This window comes from Uloborus diversus, chromosome 4, assembly GCF_026930045.1.
Source record: "Uloborus diversus isolate 005 chromosome 4, Udiv.v.3.1, whole genome shotgun sequence".
Lineage (NCBI taxonomy): Eukaryota > Metazoa > Arthropoda > Arachnida > Araneae > Uloboridae > Uloborus > Uloborus diversus.
The window spans coordinates 145,760,308-145,784,930 of NC_072734.1; the positions used below are offsets into that span (position 1 = coordinate 145,760,308).

The 24,623-nt window shown below is 31.4% G+C and overlaps 1 protein-coding gene across 1 annotated transcript; it reads right to left on the reverse strand.

Moving 5' to 3' along the window:
* Positions 1–1,024: 1,024 nt before the first annotated feature.
* LOC129219974 (actin-related protein 2/3 complex subunit 3-like) lies at positions 1,025–11,654 on the reverse strand. Its single transcript, XM_054854295.1, has 7 exons — positions 11,568–11,654; positions 11,251–11,344; positions 8,992–9,071; positions 8,832–8,900; positions 5,945–6,071; positions 2,684–2,778; positions 1,025–1,317 (listed from the first exon to the last, which is right to left on the reverse strand). Exons 1-7 carry the CDS (start codon positions 11,571–11,573, stop codon positions 1,255–1,257), a joined length of 534 nt encoding a protein of 177 aa, XP_054710270.1. The 5' UTR covers positions 11,574–11,654; the 3' UTR covers positions 1,025–1,254.
* Between the last annotated feature and the right edge of the window lie 12,969 nt (positions 11,655–24,623).

Sequence of the window (24,623 nt, forward strand, 5' to 3'; positions counted from 1 at the left end):
GAAACCCAAAAACCCAGCCTTAAATATGACCCAGACTTTGATAATTTTGATATAAATCAGAAGCCTAACAACTCCTGGTTCAGCACTTCCAGAGGCATTAATTTAGAATGGAAACTTGGAAGACTTAGTGACAACAACTTATTTTCCTAAATATTAGTAAGTAGGCACTTCTTCTCTTCCTACTCATAGTTTTTCTTTTTTCATGCTGATTACACTTAGTACAACCGTATTCACTCCATCCTCTTTAGAAAAGTTTTAAAAACAAATTTTGCTTTTTTATTCTAAAGATGCAAGAATAGGTGCTGATTTTACTCCTCCTTTGTATTTTTAGATATATCCACATGCAACTTTGTCCTTTAAATCCGGCTCTCTTTAGTTCAATTTTTGTAATTTTTCCATTCATGTGAAAAAAGTTTTCAAAATGTTTGCTCCTCACCTGCAAACTACCCACTACATGTTTCAATGAGGATAATTTTTATGTATGTAGCAAGGGCGCCCATATGGGGGCAAGTGGGGGCTCGAGCCCCCCTTACAAATTAGAATTTCCTTGCTCCTACTTTTTTTCTTTGCAAAAATGTAAAAACATTTCTTCTCCAGCCATTAATGAATAAGTTATTAAAAATGACAAATTTTAATTACTCTAAAATGTCCTGAAATTGGTTTCCATGGGGAAAATATCCTGCTAAACTATGAGGAAAATATCTGAGGCCCCCCTTATAATATTGCATATGGGCGCCCATGGTATGTAGCTTTTTTCTAGTTATTTTCTTTTGCTTTTTAAAAACTTTTCAGCTTTCAGTCTTTCCACAATTTTTAAATTTTAACTCTTTTTTAAAAAATTATTTTTTATAAAATAAAAAAAGATTTATCCATCAAGAGCCCAAGGCCACAGCATACAATAATGAATATCAATTGCTCAGAACTTGTTTCACATAAATGGAACAATATATTTTAGTTTTAATGTTAATTGAACAAGAACAAATAAAGAATGTTTCCAATAATCTCAATAAAATAAGTGAAATTCACAAGAGTTTTATTTCTTCACTTTACATTACAAAAGATTTTGAAAAAATTTATACATTTTTATGTAAAGAAAATCAACAAAAACAAAATTGACCTTTATTGGAAGTCAATTTAGACAAAATGAAATATAAAATCTAAATTTGCTAACATCAAAAGCATAGCATTAAAACTTTTAATACATTAATGTGCAACAGTTGGCTATTCACAAAAAAAAAAAAAAAAAAAAAGTTGTCATTGACCAGGTTGAGATAGACTTTTGTCCATAAATTTTCTTTTAGCAAAACATAGCCACCACTGAAAAAAATAAATATATTTTACTGAACAACCCATTTTTGATTGCAAGATAAAATATTCACATTATTACAACATCTGTTTCAAAAAGGACAATAAAAGGAATAAATACTTTTATTCATTCCTAAAAATTAAAAGTGCTTTTGAAACACTTTCAAACAAAATTATGCATCCAGTGCCATAGTAGAGGGTAAAAGGTCCCAATCTTTGGGGCCTGGGTTCGAATCCTGGCTAGGCTATGAATGTAGTAAATGATCTGGATACCACTTCTGATCAAGTACTAGTGCAGAGATTAACAACCTGCAGTTTAGTAGAATCATTTGTGGCTTGCAAGAAGTAAAATAATATTGAAAAAATGACTGCAATATTGCCAAAGCCAAACAAATTTGAATACTACTGTGCACACTGGGGTAGGTTATTAAAATGAACTTTTGAAATTTTTATGGGACAAGTTTGTTATTTTTTTAATTCTAAGCATATTTTTTATTTTTCCCATATTTTCTGCAAAATAACCACAGTAATAAACCCTACGAATCTATGCATTCATTTGCATATGTATTCGACAGAAGATATTTAGCAGTCAAATACGCTTAAAATAAATATTATTATTTAAGATATTTTGATCAGCATGCTCTGAAAACATATAAAAATGCTTACCCAGTAGTTTTGTGAAATATACACTACTGATTACAAATTAATTTAAATCTGCAAATCTTAATAGAAAAATATCCTTAGGATTTCAAAAACCATGCAAAAACACACTAAATATTACCAAGGAGAAAAAAATACTTTAAAGTTTTGTTTCTTTTTCAAGTTTCAAGCAATCATGACCTAAAATCATTGATAACTAATCAACATATAGTGAAGAAATTTTTCTCTGAGTTGGAAATGGTTTGTAGTTTGAAAATGAACAATAAAAAAACTGCAATAGTTTAGTCACTTTTGGGGTAACCCTGACCTTTATAATCTTCTTGGTTGACAAAACAAGCATTCTGTCAAAAGCAAAACTGCATGTCCAAGCACAACTGGATATTACACTGTGGTTGCTGCCAGTGAACTTAAGGAGATATTTTTTACTTACCAAAAAAAAAAAAAGGAAAAGGAAACCGAACTCAGTTGGACGAGGTTTATGTTGAAAGGGTTTGGATAATTAAGGTTCCACTGTATTTCAATTTCAGAAACTTTAATCACTTAATTAGTATTAACAAAAGTGGGGATAAAAATATTACTTTTAAACAATTTATGTAATGTTATGAAAATTACTGAGTGTATTTCTGCATGGTGCAAGCGCCTAGGGATACGGTCTTGTTGGAAATAACATTAATTTGAAATTTCATTTGCTACAAAACCTCTTTTCCTGTTAACTTACCTTACTAGGCTTTCCAGATTCTGGGTCAAACACTTTTTCACATAATCGAAGACCACAGGCATGTCTCAACTGTTGAAGGTATTGACGCATTAAATCTGTTTAAAAAACATTCCTATTAGTTCCAACACAATAAAAGAGAGAGAGATTGGCAAGCCAAAAAAAAAAAAAAAAATACAGCTAACTAAAAAGAAAGTTGAATTCATACCAACAAGTTTGACAATTATTAATATAAACTTTATACTAAAGCTAGCTGCGCCACCCGGATTTGCACAGTCTACCTTAAAATAAAAGTTACGTCAAGTGAAGCATGTTCAACAATCAAGGTTGAATCAAAAAAAAAAAAAAAAAAAGTGCAATTTTGTGGCTCATTGCAGAAAAATAACAAACAGTAAAACATTTTAAATCCCCCGATTAGAGGAAAAGCCTTTAAAAAAAATCCAGAATTTTATTTATTCATATTGGAGAAAAAAATGACAACATCTTTTTTCTCAATGATTTTCTTCATGTTATAAATTTTAATAAAATCAATGTTAATTACATTGCTTTTATTAAAATTTCCTCCCCTAATGATAATAGGAAAGTTGAGATGAAGTACTAAATGATAATTTGAATTTAGGAAAGTCCTTGAAAAATAGGATTTTTTTTGTCGAAATCTAAATGTCATAATTAATGGTTTTTAATTGATATCTCTGCTAATTATTATTATCAGAGGATCATGTTAAAACAGCCTAACAAAGACGGGGAAATTAGGAATCTATCGATACCTAGCTCGATGGTCAGTTCATTGGCATTCGGAAGAAGTAACTCGGACATACATACATACATAAGCTCAGTTTTTAATAGGATAAGATAAATAGTTTGAATTGCTTCCTACAAAATGAGATCCATTAGGTGCGACAAAATAATACTAGTTTGAGTCCATTTAATCGAAGATTTTGTTCCTTGTGTAACCAATGTTAACAACTGCAGTATGTTTTTAATGGAATCAAATAAGAATGAAGTCATACTGCAGGGTTCGAACCTAGTTTCAGAAATAAAATGAAGGAGTTTTGAAGGAATAAAAGGAGATTTTGAAGGAGTACTAATGGGCCGTCCTTAAATGATGTCACACTTGTTTTTCAACATGTTTGATCCCCTTCCTCTTTGTTACAAAGTGTAACACTTTATCTTACTCCTCCTCTTGTTATATGTCATATTTTTTAAAAGCATATTGTTATAATAACTGCATCATGTTTCTTTTCGTCGTTCTCTTCTCCTTGACACATTTTCACGAACCTGTCTCCCCTCAAGGCATGACATCACTTGCGGATGACTCGTTTTACAATATCATAACTGTGATTTGCTAAACAATTGTTTTTTTAACACAATCACTTAATAAAGTACATCTCCTTATGTATTTTTAAATATTTTAATAATAATTATACAAACTGACTTTTGTAGCTGAGAGCAGGCCCGTGCCCAGATTTTCATAAAGGGAGGGGTTTTAATCTTACCAGTAGGGGGGAGAATTCAACCCCCTTACAGCTTTTAGTTTTACGACAAATTGCTGATCCCAGTATGGCGTTTATTCACATGTAAGGACTGCTGTATTCTTGAAGGATACCTCTAGCTGTACAAGTTACCAAAGTATTCCTTCGTTTCACAGATTCGCTTTAATCAAACTTTGCTTGCTTCTTTTTAATTAAATCTGTTTACTATGTAGTATTTTGCAATGAGTATTAAAAACTCTTCACAAATTCTTTTATGATGTAGAATGTATATCAGGTTGTTATGTTCTGAAATAATGCTTAATAAACTAAACAAGAAAGAGCTCTTTGCAGATGCAAATTACATAGCCAAGCACAATCACTAATGCATCTTCATAGATGTAACATATGCCAAATTCACCATAAGCTCCTTACAATAAGCAATATTCTTTCTTTGCATTGGTAGATCATTCAGCGGTTCGTCCGCCATACTTTTTTCGAAATATTACATCAGTTTGTAAGGCTTTAGCAGTTGTAAATCGCAAAAAAATTCAGAAAGAAAATTAAAATAAAATAAAAACGCTGAACGCAAACTTTCTCATTAAAGTAAATTTAAGTCAAATATACATTTTCTTCATTTTGCTTATTTTTTCCCCCAAGGGAAGGGTTTAACCCCTAAAACCCTCCTCTTGGACACGGCGCTGGCTGAGAGTGGGGTGGAGAGAAAAGCAATAATAATAAAATTTGAAAAAAAAAAAGCATGGTATACTTCATTTATGAAATATCTTAGTCATCTGATAATAATATTTTAATCTTCAACTTTTATAACTTCTATGATCAATTTGTGAATCACATCTTTATGGGTAAAAAATATACAAAATCACTACATTAAAATCGCCCTTTTCGCTCTTGTGACAAAGTTGTCAACCCAAGTATTTCAAGCTACTGTTATAGAGGAAGATGATGTCGTCTTGAACTAAGAAAGAAGGAGTTTTGAAGGAGTTCAAACCAAAATGCAGGAGTTTGAAGGGCCCTTCAAAAAAAAAATCTTAAATGAAGGAGTATTGGAGGAGTTTTGAAGGAGCGTACGAATCCTGTTCTGCCGTAAAGCTTTACAACACCATTCCATTAAAACAGTCAGAAAATTGATAGTGAATTGGTTTTGGCCACAGAGACTAACTTGTTGGATGGATCATCTAAGCCACCAAATAATGTATCAAATTCATACATTAATGATGAATTTTATAATAATTGCTATTATGACCATGGAAAAAAACTCATTTAGAGAAAAGTCTAAATTGGGCCCTGGTTATTACTTGTTTCTAAGAAAATAATAAACTTCAGATGCAGTAAAAAAATATCAACAATCATCACTGTTGTCATCACGTTTTTATCAACAGTTAGCACAACTGATTATTTTTTAAAAGATTAACAGGAGTTAGTCTGAAAAAGTGTTTCTGATTGCATAGATAAACCTTATTATATTATTGCAAACAAAATTATATTATTGCTTTTTTACCATTCTTCATTATGCCATAGCAACAATATGTATAGTTAGACTTGAAATAATGAGTACTTAGATGGAATAAAGTTCTGTATCAAAATTTTTGCTAATCCAAGCATGTCCGCCAATTTCAAAAAAAAAAAAAAAAAAAAAAAATAAAAATAAAAAGTTGAGTAAAGTTTCTCAAATAATATTGATTTATTAATTAAATGTCAGTATTTGCCATTCCTGAATACATTTAAGTTACTTGTAATGATAAATAGCAGATAAGGCAAAAGATAAGTACAATACCTGCTTCAGAAGAAGAACTAGGTTTTGAGTACACAGCATTTAAAGGAAACCCAGAATCACCAGGAATATCAAACTTTGCTATTGCTAAACTATATACATCTTGAAGACCTTGATTCTTATTTGAACACTAAAATACAGAAAAAACAATTCAAACTGAATGTAATTTTTCTATGCATTAATTTAAAATACTCACTGAATCATTAATAAGAAAAGTTATTTATACATATAAAAACAAAACCAGAATAATTAAAAATTTAAAGCAACAATGCTTTATTCCACAAAACTTGCAGATTACTGCAGACACATGTTTCAGCACTGTAGGGAGTGTCTTTTTCAATGCAAGAGGGGTGAGCATTAGAGTGGTTCAAAAATACATGTAAAAAAAAAGTTTCTCCTAGATAAGAGGACACCCCTCAATATTTTTAGGTTTGTGGATAGTAATATACTGGAAGAATTTTAGCTTCCTATTTCAACTGAAAGAGGGTGCTCAACCCCCTCCCGCTAACTTCATCAGTATGGGGATTGGGGTTAAAAAATACATTAAACTGAAACAACTACGCTACATATTATAATATACACGAGTATTATGCATATACATTGCAATAAAATAATTATTTACAAAACACAGCTGGGGAAATTAAATGTTTCTAAATTTGCGGCATTTTTTATGCTACGGCTTATGTTAAATTAAAGCACACATTAAATGCACCTTCTTAAAATTTGAGTAAGAAGCTAAAACTTTTACAGCATAATACTATTAGTAAGTATAAAAAAATATAAAAAATGGGGGTGTCCTGGACTCTAGCTGATTTTTTTTTTTTTTTTGAACCACCCTATAAGCACGTATATGAAAAGATATCCTTTTCAACCATGAGCTCACTTCTTTTAACATTGAAAGGGTTGTTATTTGCAATGTCGAGGCACGTGGTGGCAGTAATCTGCAAGTTTTTGCAATAAAATACTGTTTAAAATTTTTCTTTTCAGCGCAATTGTATTTATTTCAGAAACCAATGTGTTTTAACAACATGGTAAAAAGTATTAGTTCATAACTATTGTTTTCCATGAACTTTAAACAATTGTAACACCTAAAATTAAAAATGAGAGAAACTTTGGTTGTAAACTTTTAGCTATATACTTTTCATAACATTAGTATCATTGGTTAGTTTAACATAGAATATTATTTACAGTATTTTTCTTACATTCAATAAGCTGCAATTTATTTCATTTTGAGTGCTATTATGCTCTAACTAGGAAAATTATTGCTTCTCAAGTTCTTTTTCGTAGTAAATTTTACTTAATTTCCGTACTCATTCTACATTTGGAAAGTTAAAAAAATGAGAAGTGTTATTTGCAATTCTTTCAATTTGCGTAAATTGCAGGCAAATTGAAGAGAAATCTTGTGAAATACGAATTTTGAGTAATACGGTAATTGAACGGAAGGAGATTAAACTCTCTTCTCATCGTAGTAAGATAAAAATATGAAGTATCTGCGCACAAAACTCAAAACCATCTGCAGGTATAAAAAACATTACACAGTGAATGTTAAAATTTGCATTAATACAGTGAATTCAGTCATGCATCCATGAGAGCAAAAGGTGAACGTTTTTCGTTAATTTATCCACCTATCTTAACATTAATCAATGCAGTGGCGGCTCGTGCCTTGAAAAAGTGAGGGGGCCAGATTATGGGTGCACTCGCATCCCCCCCCTGGTTTAAAAAAAGTTAAATATTTTTTTAATATTTAAACATTCTTAATTTTTTTTGTTCAAGCACATATGCACAAAAAAAAAAAAAAAAAAAAGGAAAATAAATAAAAAGTTATAAATTATTGTCTTCTAAAAAAAGTGAGAGGGTCCGGGCCCCCTCTGGCCCCTCTCACGAACTGCCACTGAATCAATGCTTCATACTGATAATAATTATCAGTTATCAGGGGATGCACATATCTACAGCAAATGCATCTGCACAGCTGCAAATATATCAGCGCACGGCGTGCATCTACATTATCTAGCTATACTTTTCACAGTAAAATATTCTAACAAACAATTGTGCAGTGATGAGACGGGCCTCCAAAAATTTTGCTTAAAAAAACATTTTAAGTAAGATTTTAAAAGTCCAGAAATTAATAACAATAATAATAAAAAAAAAAATCTGGACAAATAAACCGTAAAGCCACAGAACTGGAGATTCAGCTGAAGAGTGGAAGTTCCTTACCAAAACTGGAAGAATAGTATGTGTGGGAGAGGGTTCAGTGTCAATCATTTTGACAGTTTTCAGACTCTTATCAGAGTAATTTAAAGGTTACTTCAATCTGATTGATGCAGGCAGGCCAACCCATACAGACTTCAAAGGACAGTCAAAACAGGAAGGTAAAAATAGGGATAAGAAGTTAGAATGAAAGAGAAGGTCAGTTTTACTACCCAAATCTCTTCAAACCAAACAGATTCATTTGTTTCACTAACAGGAAAAACAGTTCAATCCCCAAGATTAAAACTAAAGGCGATGCATCTACAGAATAAAAAATAAGGATTTGTACACAGATGCTAGAAAAATTCAGGAGTTTTAAGTGCCCTTATTATTTTTTCCTCCTAGAAAAGCAATAGTTTATAAGGAATGTACGAACATCAATATGAAAGAAGACAGGAGCCACATTTATACACTATACGGGTAACTAATTTTATGACATAAAAAATTAAATTTTGAAATAGCAATAAAACACAAATAAAAACTGACAATTCCTACTTTAACTATAAGAGATGTTTCAAAATTCTACATTAATTTTTATGTTATTCAAAATTTTGAAATCAGTATAAAAGTCATTTTATCTGATTTTTAGGATTTTCATAAATTCTACGAATGATAAGTTTTTGAATAGAAATATATAACTTACCCTTTGTAACTTTTTCAAACATTCTGTTATGTATAATGTCAGATAAATTAATACTCTATCTGCTTCACTCTAAAACAAAACATTGACAATATTTATACATTCATAATGAATATTTTCAATTATTACTAATTCAAATGAAATTCAATCCTTTGAAACTTACTTTAATTTCATATGTTCTGAAAAATACATTAGCTTTGAAGAAGTAAATTGCTTCATCAACAATATCTTCTTGGTCTGTTTCTATAACAATAAAAATGAAACATAGAAAAACAATAGAAAAAAATATTTTTCAAAGAGAGAGAGAGAGAGAAAGAGCAGTAAGAAAGAGGAAACCTTCAGAGAAGCTGACAAAATTGTACTACAGGATAAAATATATTCTATAGCCTCAAAAGTTGTACTATTGGAAAGACTAAAAAACTCCCTTACAAGATTTTTCCAGTGTTCCAAAGCTCGAAAAGAAATTTACTAGGTAAGGAGTCATAAGCCTTTTTAAACAAGTGAAATTTAATTTTAAATAACAAATTAAAATCATCAGCGCAAGATATTGACTTCCATATAGTGCATAAATTTATAGGACAAAAGCCAAGCTGTCCTTATTTTTCCTTGAATGTGAATAAATAAAATTATTCAACTGTTTTTAGGCTTTTCTGATGATCAATAGTGTTGGAAGTCTGATAATCAACGCAGCAATCAAAATACAGTGTTGGATCTTAACCTTTAGTTGCAGTTTCATAAACATGATCATCCCTCATCAGTTAAAATTTAGTTAAAATTGTAATGTTCTCACTGATGCACTTCACAGCTTTGAAATACATTAAACTCCTGATTATCCATGGAATAGGGTGGCATGGTAACCACGGATAAACGAAAACTGCAGACAATCCGAATAATTGCATCTACTAACGTTATATGTAAAAAATATGTGTAAAAGGTATACACGAACAATAACACAATCATAAGCTTTAAAAACATTTAATGACAGTGAAAAAAAATGGGAAAAGATCGGTGGATAATCCGTCCGCCGATAATCGGGTGTTTACCGTATTTGGCATTTATTTCATAAACACAATTAAAAATTTCTGCTATTTCTTTCATCAAGACTATTAGTATAGTTGCCTGGTTTCAAAAACCCTATATCACCCTCAATTCTATAAAGTGAATACCAGCTAACATGAAACCAAGAGGTCAGAAAATCAACTTAAACAGATCCCTAAGAGTTATATATCATTGGAAAGCTTATAACCCCTAGAACAAGAATCTAGTGTTGCTTTTTTCTCATATTAGGTTTATTTAGTGGAGGAAGAGATGGTAAAATGTCTTATTTTTTGTGTTTTTTAGCAAGTAAAATGATCATTTTTGCAACTTATTCAGGGGCGCCCATATAGGGGGGCTTAAGCCCCCCCCCTTTGAAATTAGAACTTCCTTGTTTTTAGTACTTTTTTCTTTGCAAAAATGTAAAAACATTTCTTCTCCAGCCATTAATGAATAAGTTATTAAAAATGTCAAATTATAATGACTCTAATCTGTCCAGAAATCGGTTTCCATGGGGAAAATATCCTGTTAAACCATGGTTAAAATATCTGAGACCCCCCCTTACAATTTTGCATAATATGGGCGCCCATGACTTTATTAGTAAAGAAAATTATGATTCTAAATTTAAATGGATTAAATTTAATATTGATATAAACACTATAAAAGTAAAATTAAACCATGTTTGGGCTTGTTTCAAACATAAAAGTCTAATTAGGGGCATAATTACAACATCATGTATTATATGTAACGTTCGTTACAAAAAGGTAAATGAATTCTCCAGACATAGTGAAACATTTAAAAAAAAGTTTTGTTCTGTATTATTTGATTTATTTTTCAAGGTTAAAGAAACTTGTGTTAATGCTCGTAGTACTTTATCATTTGGCAAATTAAAAAATTCCCCCCACCAAAAAAATTTAAGTTCTGGGCATCTCTGAGTGGAAGATCATCAGTGAACAAAGACCTTCCCACACTGGCAGGAAATGCACTTTTTTAAGCTCTTAAAGGAATATACATTCAGGAACAAAGTATATCTTATAATCATTTACCAAAAACAAAAGCTTTAAGCTCAAAATAGCAACAAAGGTTTAATACACATATTATGGTGTTTCGAGGAACACCTTTTTAAATGCAAGATGAGATTGCTTCTATAAGCTCACATCTTTTTGAATTGAAAAAAATAGTTTCATTGTAATTTCAAAACACGTTTGTAATATTTATTGTTATCTTGCACTTTTAACGCTGCGTGTGTGTTTTTCTTTTTTTGACAATTTTTTGCTGGTAGTGCTACAAAAAAAGAAGACCCTACATTGTGTTGCATCGCAATATCGCGATGCATCATGATGTAGAAATTCCTACATCGTGTAGCCCTACTATATACATCACTCACCTGCTCGAGGTGCTGGTCCTCTAAACTGAGTTTTAACTGGGAGGAGAGCCATATTGCCGATCAATTGCGTTGATTTGAGTGCAGAATGATAAGCCTGTAAATATTTTATTGTTATTTACAACAAAACTGCAACCTAATTTTATACAAAAGATTACACAGAAATAAGATAAAACTGTAAACAAGAGTTGACAAAAATAATAATAAGAGAAGACACAGCGAAATGTTTTAGAAATATGAATCAACAAGCAATCATTCTTGAAATCTAAAGATGTTTAAGTTTAAAATTAGAAAAGAATTACAATTAATTCCCAACATACAGGCATTTTAAATCTTTCCAATGCGACCCAGAACCCACAACAAATATCAAAATCCGGTTGCCTCCTTTAACGTCGCCAACTGTTGCCAAATTAGAAATCACAAGAGAAAAACTTTTACTGGCTGAAAGGTTTTCATATAGGGACTCTAGGCATAGCTAAAGAAGAGTAGGGGAGAGTCGGGTAAGATGGAGAGGCGGCTAAGATGGTGACTTGAATGTTTCTCTTTATTTGCGATATATGGCAGCCCCTTATTGGGATATATGCTTCAGTGTTGCATATTGACCGTTCCCAAGCGGTAATTCTGTAATCCACGCTATGGCTTGATTTCATCCATGCTCAATAGATGGCGCCACTACTTTTTCATGATTTTTTTTTTGCTTTATTTTCAAAAATGTCTTGTGTCTTCTGAAGTTTTAACCATGGATAGCTTATCATCCGGCTTTACTTATTCAAATATTAATATTACAAACGATCAAAACGAAAATTTAACTTACAGAGTAAAAGAAATCACTGATGAAAATGCTGCAAATGTAAATTTTAAAATTTTTTTTCTTAATTTAATTGCGGATATTCCCGAAAAAAAAAAAGATATTCTTAAAGGGACAGAACAGCCGATTTAAATTATTGGAATTAAAAAAAAATGTGAAAATTCATGTGCCTAAAGGTTTAACGTTGTAATTAATAATTTAATCAACGGTCTAATTGATACAACTATATCAATTAGATAACATTATATGCAGTATTCGGGGGGGGGGAGTACATTTATATAGTGTGAAATGTAAGTCAGAACAGCTCTTTTACAAAAGTACTCCAATAGGCTTTCTAGTTTTTTATTTATTATTATTATTATTATTATTATTATTATTGAAAAACACAAAGACACACACATATATATATAAGCCAATGATTTTTTTTTGGTGGTGGGGGGGGGGTGTGTGCTCGATCGCTTCCTCTTTGGGGGGGGGGGACACATTCACCCTTAGTTTTATTTACCCATGTTTTGTAGCATTTTTTAAAATTAATTTTCTGTTTAGTTTGTTCTTTAAGTTCTGTTGTTTTTTCCACCAGTACTTACATGCTCTTAACTTAATTGCTATATTGGGCCTTTTTTGGTTAAAGATTTTTTAGATTGTATTTGTGTTTAAATAAAAATTGAATTAACTTCTCTTTTGATTGGTTTATACAGATTTAACTTAAATATGCTTGTTAATTTTATACACGGAACTGGTTACAGCAACACAGTGAAGATACAAAAAGTACTTGGCGTGTTGCAACAACATATCCGAAATTAGGGAGATTTAATAAATACAAAATCAGCTATCGCTGTGTGCATGACAGACAGAATAGTTTCTGGGGATGGTCCTTCAAAGCATACAGGATGCACTGCTAAATTGACAATCACAATACAAAGGCAAGTTACTTTCAATTAAATGTATATATAACAGGGTTTGAAATAAGGTTCAATTTCTAGAAGGGGAATGTCCCCCGTTACTTCAGATTCCAGGGGGGATTTTTTGAATTTCGGGGAGAATTTTTATAAGTTCTGAAAATTCGTTTACAATTTTTTTTTATAATTAATTTTTATTTCATTTTTAAATTATAATTTTTTTTGGTGTAATATGAGTCCCATTTTCAAATAATTATTCCTTAATTTTGCAATTTTACTTTATTATTTCATTTTCAATAAAATATTTTACAACTAAGTAACATCACATACACTCAATTATTTTTTTTCAATAGAACATTTTCTGGTTCTAATTATCCGAATGGGGTTCAGTCCCGATTGTTTAGAAAAATATTTCTACTGAACAAAGACTTTTTTTCAGGCGATCAAAAAGTTCAAGTAAAAAATTGCCTATAATTTTCCAAAACGGACTGTCGTTTCCAGCAGTTTTCGGATCGCATTTCGACCGGCGGATCGGAATTAGTTGATATTGGCGGATCGGAATCGGTTGATGTAACCAGTTCTGTGTATAAAATTAACAAGCATATTTAAGTTAAATCTGTATAAGCCATTCAAAAGAGAAATTAATTCAATTTTTATTGAAACACAAATACAATCTAAAAAATCTTTAACCAAAAAAGGCCCAACATAGCAATTTAGTAAAGAACATGTAAGTACTGGTGGAAAAAACAACAAAAGTTAAAGAACAAACTAAACAGAAAATTAATTTCAAAAAATGCTACAAAACATGGGTAAATAAAACTAAGGGTGAATGTGTCCCCCCCCCCAAAGGAAGCGATCACACCCCCCCCCACACCAAAAAAAAAATCATTGGCATATATTATATATGTGTGTCTTTGTGTTTTTCAAAAAAAATAAATAAATAAATAAATAAATAAATAAAAAAACTAGAAAGCCTATTGGAGTACTTTTGTAAAAGAGCTGTTCTGACTTACATTTCACACTATATATATGTACTCCCCCCCCCCCCCGAATACTGCATATAATGTTATCTAATTGATATAGTTGTATCAATTAGACCGTTGATTAAATTATTAATTACAACGTTAAACCTTTAGGCACATGAATTTTCACATTTTTTCTTAAATTCCAATAATTTAAATCGGCTGTTCTGTCCCTTTAATAACATTTTTTTCCCGGGATTATCCGCAATTAAATTAAGAAAAAAAAATTTAAAACTTACATTGCAGCATTTTCATCAGTGATTTCTTTTACTCTGTAAGTTCAATTATCGTTTTGATCGTAAGATATTTTTGAAAAGAAAGCAAAAAAAAAAAAAAAAATTCATGAAAAAGTAGTGGCGCCATCTATCGAGCATAGAAGAAACCAAGCCATAGCGTGGATTACAGAATTACCGCTTGGGATCGGTCGATATGCTTCAGTGTTGGCCATCTTTCAATGGGATACTTTCACGTGACGTCACAGCAGGTTTGTTTTGCATAAGACACGTGACTTTAGCATAGGACACGTGATCTATGCAGCTTTTGCTGCTTTGTTTTGGAAGCCAGTGCTGACCACCCAGCTTCAGCTACTTGTCATCACCAGTGAAAAATTGGGTAAAACTAGCATTTTATTAGCTCCTCGCCGTAATATTTAAAAGATTTTAGAACAATAGAAATACATGATCATTCTGAAAACTTCAGCAAAATTTTTTCGATGCCTACGAAATGAATATGATTTGCAAAACCAATGAAAGGCTTGGAAGTTTGTAAAGAAAAGTTTATTTCGAACCAGCATGTAAGTGAACTACGAATGGAAATAATGAAAAGATATTTTTCCTGAGATTCTGCACCGTATTTTATTTATTTTTTAATACCATTACAGAAGAATCATGAAATGATATTAAGTGTTTAACTAAGCAAACATCCTTATAAAATAAAAAAGAACTGCAGGTGATCAAAAATAAATAGTTGATTTTTTGTTCCTAACCAATACAATGTTTTTTTTTTTTTTTTTTTTTTTTTTTAGAGTTCTAGATCGATATATAGAAGTAAATAGTGCATGAGGTTTCTTATTTACTCTATGTACAGTGTCTTTTTTATTGACGATATTCTAAGCATTAAAGAGTCAGAATTTTGATTTAATGGACAACTAATAAACAAGTTGCCTATTTTTCTCTGCTGGTTTTGTCTTTCAAAAGTCAACCAATTTTTCTGTTCTGTAACTGGAGTGTAATGAATGACATTAGGCAGTCACATTACAGTGACATTTGGTGATTATCCATCCCTCGGAAAAGCAGAAATGTTTCTTTTAGTGACCATACAAAACAACTGAAACAAACTTCACACCCTTTCTCCTCTGAAATGGAGCGACATCCCTTTCAATTTTTTTCTGGCTACGCCAATGTTACAAGGACTTTATTTCTTGACAGTCGAAAAATTCAAACTGCAGTGAATGATGATAGCAGATCATTATCATTATCCCGCAGACTGTTTTTTGCTAAGCAATTTTCAATCTGTTGCAAGAACCCTCAGTTTTCTTGAATTTAATGTGGCTTATGTTTAGGCGAGCCAGATTTTTGTACTGTTCAAAACGGAACAACGAAAAACTCCCCCCACCCTTCAGCGTAGCAAGTATTCAAAAGGGTAGGGATTTGTCGTTCATGAACAAACGAGTCAAAAAGAACGAACCCTTAAAATGAAAGATCCGTTCGTTAACTAAAAAATGAACAACCATTCCTTTGAACGGTGAGCATTTGGAAAATTTTATTGATGCACTTGTGATAAAATCGTATTTTAAAAAAAATACTTTCATCTTCAATTTTTTAATGGGCAATCAATTTCAAAAATTTCCTTTTTCTCAATGCAGTACAATATCTTCTTTTCGAACCTTTTTACTTTTTGCGTTATTCATCATTTTTCTTTAACCATTGCAGTTAATTTTCTATTTTCCAATGTAGTTAAATTTACATTAAGCAATGTTTTGTGTAACTGGTTTGGGCTACTAGCAAAATGTTTGGACATTCCACTTCTTGTCCCAAGCACCTGCTGAAATCCTTCTCACGCTTTCTGTCACCAAAGTTATTTCTAAAAATAATTTTTATCACTTTTCTGGTGATCATTTTATCTTCTATAACATTCCTATCAGCTACATTCTATATTGATTTTAATTTATTTTTAACTTGCTTGGCGATTTTGAAGTCGCTTATTTTACATTCAATATCCAGGGATTTTTAATAAAGATTGTCTAATTAGTCCCCCATTTAAAAAAGTGTTGTCTTTTTTTCTTCTGTTCTCATCGGTACTGTGGAATAATTTTGAAATTCTCTAATATTTAGGTGAGTACCTTTTTTTTAATTAAGTTCTTCGGTACTCCGGCTGAGCTACCAATACATTTGTTGTTACTTTTTCGTTTCGGCAACTGAGAAATGACTTACAAAAAAAAAAAAAAAAAAACTATAATTGCTATATACATCTAAATCTGAATAAAAATTTTTGATCATTTTTTCATAGGCATTTTTTATTACTTTAAAATAATTTTAGTTATTTTTTCTTTAAGAATATTACTGATCTTATGAAACCTTTCGAGTCTAAGTGAGTATGTTGTGCAGAGATCATCTGCAATTTTTTCAAATGTACGAAGTAGTTCAAATGAACGAGTTGAATGAACAATCCTCTGATGTGTGTGTGTGTGAACAGAAATTAAATAGAATGACATTGCCCACCCCTGTTTTTTTTTAAGAGTTTTAGAGGGTGGTTCATTCTCAATGCCAGGGGTTGGCATTGAGAATTGCCCCCCCCCCCAATGTGACCAGACGTCCTGCTTTTTGTCTTAGCGGGAATGTCCCGCCAAAGTGTCTCGCTTTGTCGAAAAGGTCCTGCTTTTTTTGTTTAAATTCTGTCACACAAGAAATATAACATACAATCTAGATTTTTTAAACGCTTTTTCGATTTTTTGCTGTCAGTAAACGTAAGAACGCCATGTAAAATGTTATTCTTTAATGTTTAATACGCTGCAAGTACAAATGAAAATAATAATTTTGATTAATAAATTTGTTGTGTGATGCAATATTCTTTACATCAATACTATTAAATTATTTTCAACTTGAGTTCTTTATTGGTACATTTGAGTTATTTCTTGGCATTTTTCTGTTACGTAAAATATTAAGCCTGTGGGAAAAAAAGCTACTCAACCCCCCCTCCCCCCATCATGTGTCCTGATATTTAACTTGAAAAATCTGGTCACATTCCCCCCCCCCCCAAATTTTCTCAACCCTCTTTCCCCCCTTTTTTATTTTCTAGCTCTCTTTTTTATGTTTTATTTTTTAAAAATATGTTAATTTAATTTTTTAACATTTTTTTAGTTGTTTATTTATTTATTTTTAATCATTATTATCATCATTATTTTATTAGAAAAGTTCTGTGATATGCCAATGAAAACACACATACACATACAAACTAAATAAATAAATGAAATGAAATATAAACAAAATAAAATAAATAACTTGAATCAAAAATGAATCAATAAATAAATTTCAATAGAAAAATTAAAAAATCCCCTCCAAAAATTTTGATAGTGCAATTTGCGCCATAATCCCGCTCTGTGGGCACCCGTGCTCAATGCCATGAATAAATTGTAACTAATTTTAATGATAAATCAGGGGTAATAAATAATACATGATGCAATCAGATACATTTAAATATTTTATTTCCTACACGTTAATATTTTTAAGTTACTTTAGTAGGAAGGAAAGCTTTGAATGAGAAATAAAAATTTGAACGATACTTACGCATTCTTTGCATTGGCCAGGACTGTTTTAGAAAGTCTTTTTTGTTTTTAATCTCGCTGTAAAAATTCCTCACAAGCTAATCCAATATTAATTTTACAGGTCAACTTTACCTCAGAGCAAGACTAACTTATGTCCACAATCGCTACTTTATAGGAAAAAAAAGGAACATTTGTCTGGATCATTCAAAGGATAAGGGGTGCCCTCTTTTAACACTGGTAAATAATTACAGTTGATTGTTTTTTTTTTTTTTTTTTTAGAATTACGTTTGCATGACTCAATATGGACTAGGATTATACATACAATGCAGAAAATTGCAATTTATAGACTTGTGTCAGTCTGGCTCTGAGGTACAGAAATGAGTTTTTGGACTTTTTCGGTCATCTGTAATCAAATTTATCTTTTTCCGCTACGTGAAGTAAACCAACCAGGACACCGAGATTTTGTTTGAAGACCGAGACTGTCATGGTCAAACCAGGACTTCTGGCAATCCTACTTATTATAGTCTACAATTTCACCATCCAATAATGACTTAACCTTCCGAAATGGCTACTGCATGATAGATTTTTCTGTATGTTGCAGTGTTATATTTTGTTGCTTTTATATTTTTCTTAAATCTTATAATACCACCAACTTTAATTTTAAAACTCGTATATTATTGCTTATTACAAGAAAAAGAAAGAATTATTTTCTCATAGCATGAGTATTGGAAAATAAAAATCTGTTTATTGAAAACTAGTATTACATTAGTTTTTATGAATCATAAGGCAATCAAATGTAAAAATAGTACATGTCTGTATCATTGTATTGTTTAATAAAAATATTTGTTTGCATTTAATGAATTTATTTTTTCCATTTAAATCCATATTCACTTTAAAACAGCCTAGGCTGATACCACAAGAAGTTATGATTCATTAAGTTTGCTTCAGATATTGAACCAAAAGTGAAAACATGTAAAATGCATTAAATTTGAACCGGAACAAAAGAGCTTAACTTTAAATTTACATTAATGTCATACTAAGTACTGGTTTCATTTCAACGTATATTGTGACTCTGATAAGTTTAAGCTTGACCTTGATAATGTTTATATTCTTTTGGGATATCAAGGAAGGGTAATTGGCACCAAATTGAGTTGGGTTGCTTTTGTAGAAGTTTCTCAAAAGTATTCCAACCCAAATCTGTGCAGCAATTACACGTCCCTTTTTCATTGAAGTTCCCAAAAAGAAGTAGTCAAGGTCAAGCTTGCATTTATCAGAGCCACACTATAATTTTTCTTTCTCAACACCAACTTTTTAATTCATTTTATAACTTTTGATACTGGACCCAAAATTCATGATTTTTTGTATCATGATTTAATTTTTAATTGCATTAAAAAATTTAATTGCTACGTTACAGATTCATCATTTACACATATTACACATTTTATTTATTATTATTAAGCTCAGCGTTTTCGATTTGAAAATTTTAATGTACTGAAAAAAGGTGGATAGGGTGGTTTTTCCCAGGGTGGACAAAATCTGACAACTTTGCCTTTCGGTGATATTTTGCATAGCTTTGAACCCGACATTTCTTTGAAGAAACTTCTCAAGATACCATTTAAGGATTTTTTTTTCTTTCCTCTACTAAATGCTTTCACTTGATTCATAGCATATTATAGGATTCTAATAGAGAATTTTATCAGTTTATATTGATTGTTTTCAGTTGTAAGACGTGAATTTTTTGATAAGTTGACCAAAAGTTTAAAAAGATGTGATATATGGAAATTCACTGTATATTATTGTTTACATTTTGTTTCACTAGCTGTGAAACTAGCTAGCAGACGAGTGACCGAAGCAATGGTTCGGTCACTCGTCTGGTCATCGGTGCTGATTCTACATTAGCTACCAGTTTGTTTGGCACTTTAGGCTTCCTTAAGAGGTTTTCCACCTCCATCTCACTCACTTCTTATGCCGGGCTGATGAGTGCTAATAAGCACAAAACTGTTGTCCTCGGCTGGAATTGACTGAGCTGGCGGTGTATTTCATGTATTTCCGCCTTAACCCTGGCTATAGGGCGGTAAGTTACTGAAAAGTATATATGGACTTTCAATATTTTACCCCGCCATGGAGAACAACATAGTGGCATGTTCTAAGTATGAAATCTCTCACTACACAGCAAATCATGGATTATACAAAGTATAGTTTTACCATATGGACACATCAAGCCATTGTTGCGTATATATAGATTATTGTGTGTGTGTGTTGTAATATTTTATTTTACTTTACCCTGGTAAACTTTGCTTCTTTAATAGTAAATTGATAAAAATTACCCTCTTATCCATACTATTCACTACTTACTACTAATCAGACTGCCTATTGTTTGGGAGGAAAACTTTTTGACGCTTAAAATACATATTACTCATTAGTCTTAAACCAATTTTGAATGTTCAACAGTTTGTATAAAAAATAACAATGACACATTCAAATAAAATAATTTTATTTTCAAAAAAAATCCATTGTTTTTATGAAAATCAGCCTTCTTGTGTGCAAAATTTTTCGCTATGCCAATGAATCTGATGGGATGTTAGCCACTTCAACTGTGATAACCTAGAAATATAAGTTGCATGCAAATCCTTCTCATTTGAGTATGAAAGGTTTTTTAAGAAAAATAAAGTTCTGCATCAATTTCCACACTACCTTAAAGTGGCATCCAGACTGGAGCATCATAAAACAGCTTCTGAACATGACCTAAGATCAAAAGCACTCTAGTGGGGATGCCACTTTGGAGGTATGATGCAATAAGCGCATTACCCCTTTTTGCAGAAGCAAGGCGGGTTCCCCAGGAGGTATATTTCCATCACAGAAAAGAAAAGCTATTTGCTACTATTTTTAAAATGTCATTAAGAATTGATGGTGTAATAATCATTTACAAGAGTTGTTAGATAGTTCTAACTAATGGGAAAATTTTATACCAGGTATGTATCCAATGAAGGTGTAAGAATTGGAACATTTCTCCATTTATAAATGTTATCCATCTGAAAATGCAGCAGGAAACTAAAAAATACAAAATTGTGTTTGGAAAATCAATAATTTTATGTAAGGACATTACACAAATATTTTATTTACTTTGAAAAATAAAAAATCATTTATAAACAGAAAAGATATTAAAAGTAATACCTCTAGTGTGATACTTAAATGTCCAAAAGAAAAATATTTACTTGAATTGACTGGTTCTCAAAAATATTCATGGATGCAAGCCTTCATTGAGTTAGCACACTTTGTCCTTTGCCTAATATTTTAAATAAAAGAAATGAATAAAATTGTAGAAAAGTTATCAAATTCAACATTTGACAAAAAAAAAAAGAAAAATTAATTTGAATTATGAAATTTTGAATCCAAATTATGTTTTTCGCAATCATGAGTTGCAACAGGACCCTACTCATTGGAGTTATCGTTTCTGGAAACAGCTCCTGTCCCTCCAAGCCAGCCCCTTCTCCTGGGCCTGGGCGGTTACGTGTTTAAAGTTTTGTGTATGTAGGCGCGCGTTTGTGCATGTGTCGGCTTGTGTGTGTGCGTAGACCTGTGTGTATGCATGAAGGCGCGTGCGTATGTGTGTAAAAGCGTGTATGAGCGTGTGTGTAAGTAGGACATGAACACCACCGCCGAGCTGATTTTAGAGGACAGTGGTTAGGACCAGAAGAGCCGCGCCTGCAGAGGCTCCAGGTCCAAGCTGAAAAAGGAACCACAATGCCAAGGACGGTCAAATGAAAACAATTAGCAATCGTTATTGCTCAAAAAAAAAAAAAAAAACACAAATAAGCAATTGTTGAAAATGCAAGAATATTAATGAACAACAAATGAGCGATTTTCGGAAAAAATGTCCCGTTCGTAATGCTGGAGAATCAAAAATCAGGATACTACGTATAAAAAGCGAAAGAGATCCTTAAAGAGGCATAATAATTTTGTATCGGGATGGAAAAAAAAAAAACTACGTTTTGTTACAAAAATTAGAATTGTTTACAAGACATTTAAAACATATGAATAATTTTCCACATTACAGTCAAATCTCAATAACTCGAATATTCCTTTATCTCGAAGTTTTCATCGGATGCCAAACTTTTGAGACTGTTGTGAAAATTCCCCATAACTCGAAGTACCAATAACTCGAACGTTTTAGCCCATGGGACTTCGAGTTATCGAGAGTTGACTGTATTTCCTAACAAAGAATTAGTCTACTTATCTTCTGTTTCAAACACAAGTGACATTTCAATGAAGCACGGTCATGAAAATGCTTCATTAATAGATCAAAATATAAATGGAATCTTTCTTGCACTCAGAGTTATATTTTTACTTTCATAACTTAAAATTATATCTATGAAAAAACAGGATTTTTAAAGAAATTTTTAAATTTGATTAACGAGACTACTGTAATGTACATTGGTTTGAAATGCACTTCTTAATTTCACTTCAACAGCTTTGTCAAAAATGTTTGTATTCTCGTTGGGCCCTCACACCGAACATAGTATAACAGTAAAGCAGACCTGTAGGTACTCAGAAAAGTAATTTTGCATTGAAGGTGCACTGCTTGGCATTCAATTTATGGTACGAGATTTGGAGAATCACATAATATGTATACAGTATAGAAAATATGTTTAATCATCCAATGATAAATATAGAATGATAAGTGTTCTTCATCTCTTCAGCAGGAAATTACTAAGATTTAAAAGATATAAATATGGCACAGCTCCAAAGACTAGTTTTAATCATTAAAATTTTGTACAGTATTTATATTACTTGACAAATATCACATGAATTTACAATTAATATACCTGAATCAATGGAATGCATGAGCTGTATATGAATGTTGAAAATTTATTTAACCTGAGAACTAATGTTGGGGGATGAAGGAAATAAGAATAAATTCAGGTAATTGCAGGACTAGTAGAATAAACCTTTGTATTCAACAAGAGAAAATAATTTATAGTTTTTTTGCACTTGGTGGTATAGTTTTTTTTTTGTACTAATAGTGAGACAAGTTTACAACATTTTTTGATACTCAAAGCTAAAAAAAAATAACTGAAAAAAAATGAATGATTTGTTTATAAAAATTCCATTATTTGATTTTTTTTAACGGGAATAAATGAAAATTCAAGAAGTATTATACATATCATTCAACTTTACATGGGCAAAACTGATGTTAACGTAACGACTATAAAGTGGAAATTAATGACGAAATAACTTACTATGCTTCAGCAGCTCGAGGCATAAAATTTGTATTCCTCCTTCTTACAAGATGGCTTGCACAAAAAGAAAGAAAAAGTTGACACAGCATCAGTTTTCAGTACTCTTTTTTTAGTCAGATAAAATCCTTGTGGTCATACATGGCCGTTGTGACAACCTTGAATATCGTGATTTGACATTGACAACCGATTTATTTTTTTAGCTCTGTAGTTGAATGTGGAAGGATTTTGAGGGATATTTCCTGCTCCTTGCATTCTTCCTTATCATCATTATTCGTTCATCTACACGCACAACCGCTTGTTAGCATTTTTCTTTACGAAAAAACCTGATTTCGACAGCTAACGCCACGCTCCCAATACCTTTAACATTACCATGTGCGTTTGTTTTGCATAAGGAGCCGTATCCGCGGTGTTCTTCTTCTCGGCGTGAAAGTATCCCATTGAATTACATTCCTAGCGTGGAAAAATAACTGTAACTGCCGCCATTTTGTGTTTTGTTATTTCAGCGTGAACATATCTAAATTTGTCAACCTTTTCATTAGTGGATTGCGTTAAATTGGTGAGTGTTTTGGGCTTTTCTTCAATTTTATACATAATTAGTCTTCTCGATTAATGATATAATGTTGCTTTTAAGTTAAAATACGGTTAATTTTATTCTCGTTTTGTACTTTAATTTCGACATGACGTCGTCGGGTAAGATGGATATGTAAGATGGCGGGTAAGATGGTGGTCTCCATCTTACACGCAAATAAAAAGCAGGCAATTTACTAGTCTCAAATCAAATATTTGTGCCTATAAGGATTACATATTATCTGTAAAAACTAGATTTTAAGACATTTTTTTACTTTTATTTTGTTTAATTACTTAAAAAAATATTTTTAAATGTTTAAAAAATTTGACTAGGTATTTGTTTAAATAAAAAAAAGAATTCTTTATTTTTATTCGTATTTTTCTTCTACAATGAATTGAGGCATATTAAAGATATCAATCAACTTTTCTTTTCTTGGATAGTTTAAAGGGGGTAAAATTCATAACTGATGACAGCATCCTTAAAGTGATTATAACTTTATTTTTTTAGAAACAAAACGATGGGGAAATATAAAAGGATTACGGAAAGACAATCTTGGTCCAAAGAAGGTATGGATAAAGCTGTTGAAGAGGTACTAAGAGGAGCGTTCATTTTAACAACAGCAAAAAAATATTCTCTGCCTCAAACTTCTCTTCGGCGTTATGTGGATAAAAGGAAGAACAAAAAGCCATTTCCTGAGAACGCTGGAAGATTTAAGAATACTTTTACTGAGGAACAATTACTCTTGCTAAAAACCTATGTTACAGATATAGACAGACGTGCATTTGGTTTGACAAAGAAAGATTTTGCAAGAATCGCATTTGATTATGCTGAACATCTAAAAATAGAACATCGATTTAATAAAGAAGAAAGGATGGCTGGAAAAGATTTTGTGAGCAACTTTTTAAGTAAATTTAATTTATCTTTACGTAAGCCAGAGGCGACCTCAGTGGCAAGATTAGCAGCATTTAATGAAGTAAGTGTGCAAAACTTCTTTAATTTATTGACTGAAATTATGAAGAAACACAGATATGAGCCACACCAGATTTACAATGTTGACGAAACAGGTTGCTCAACTG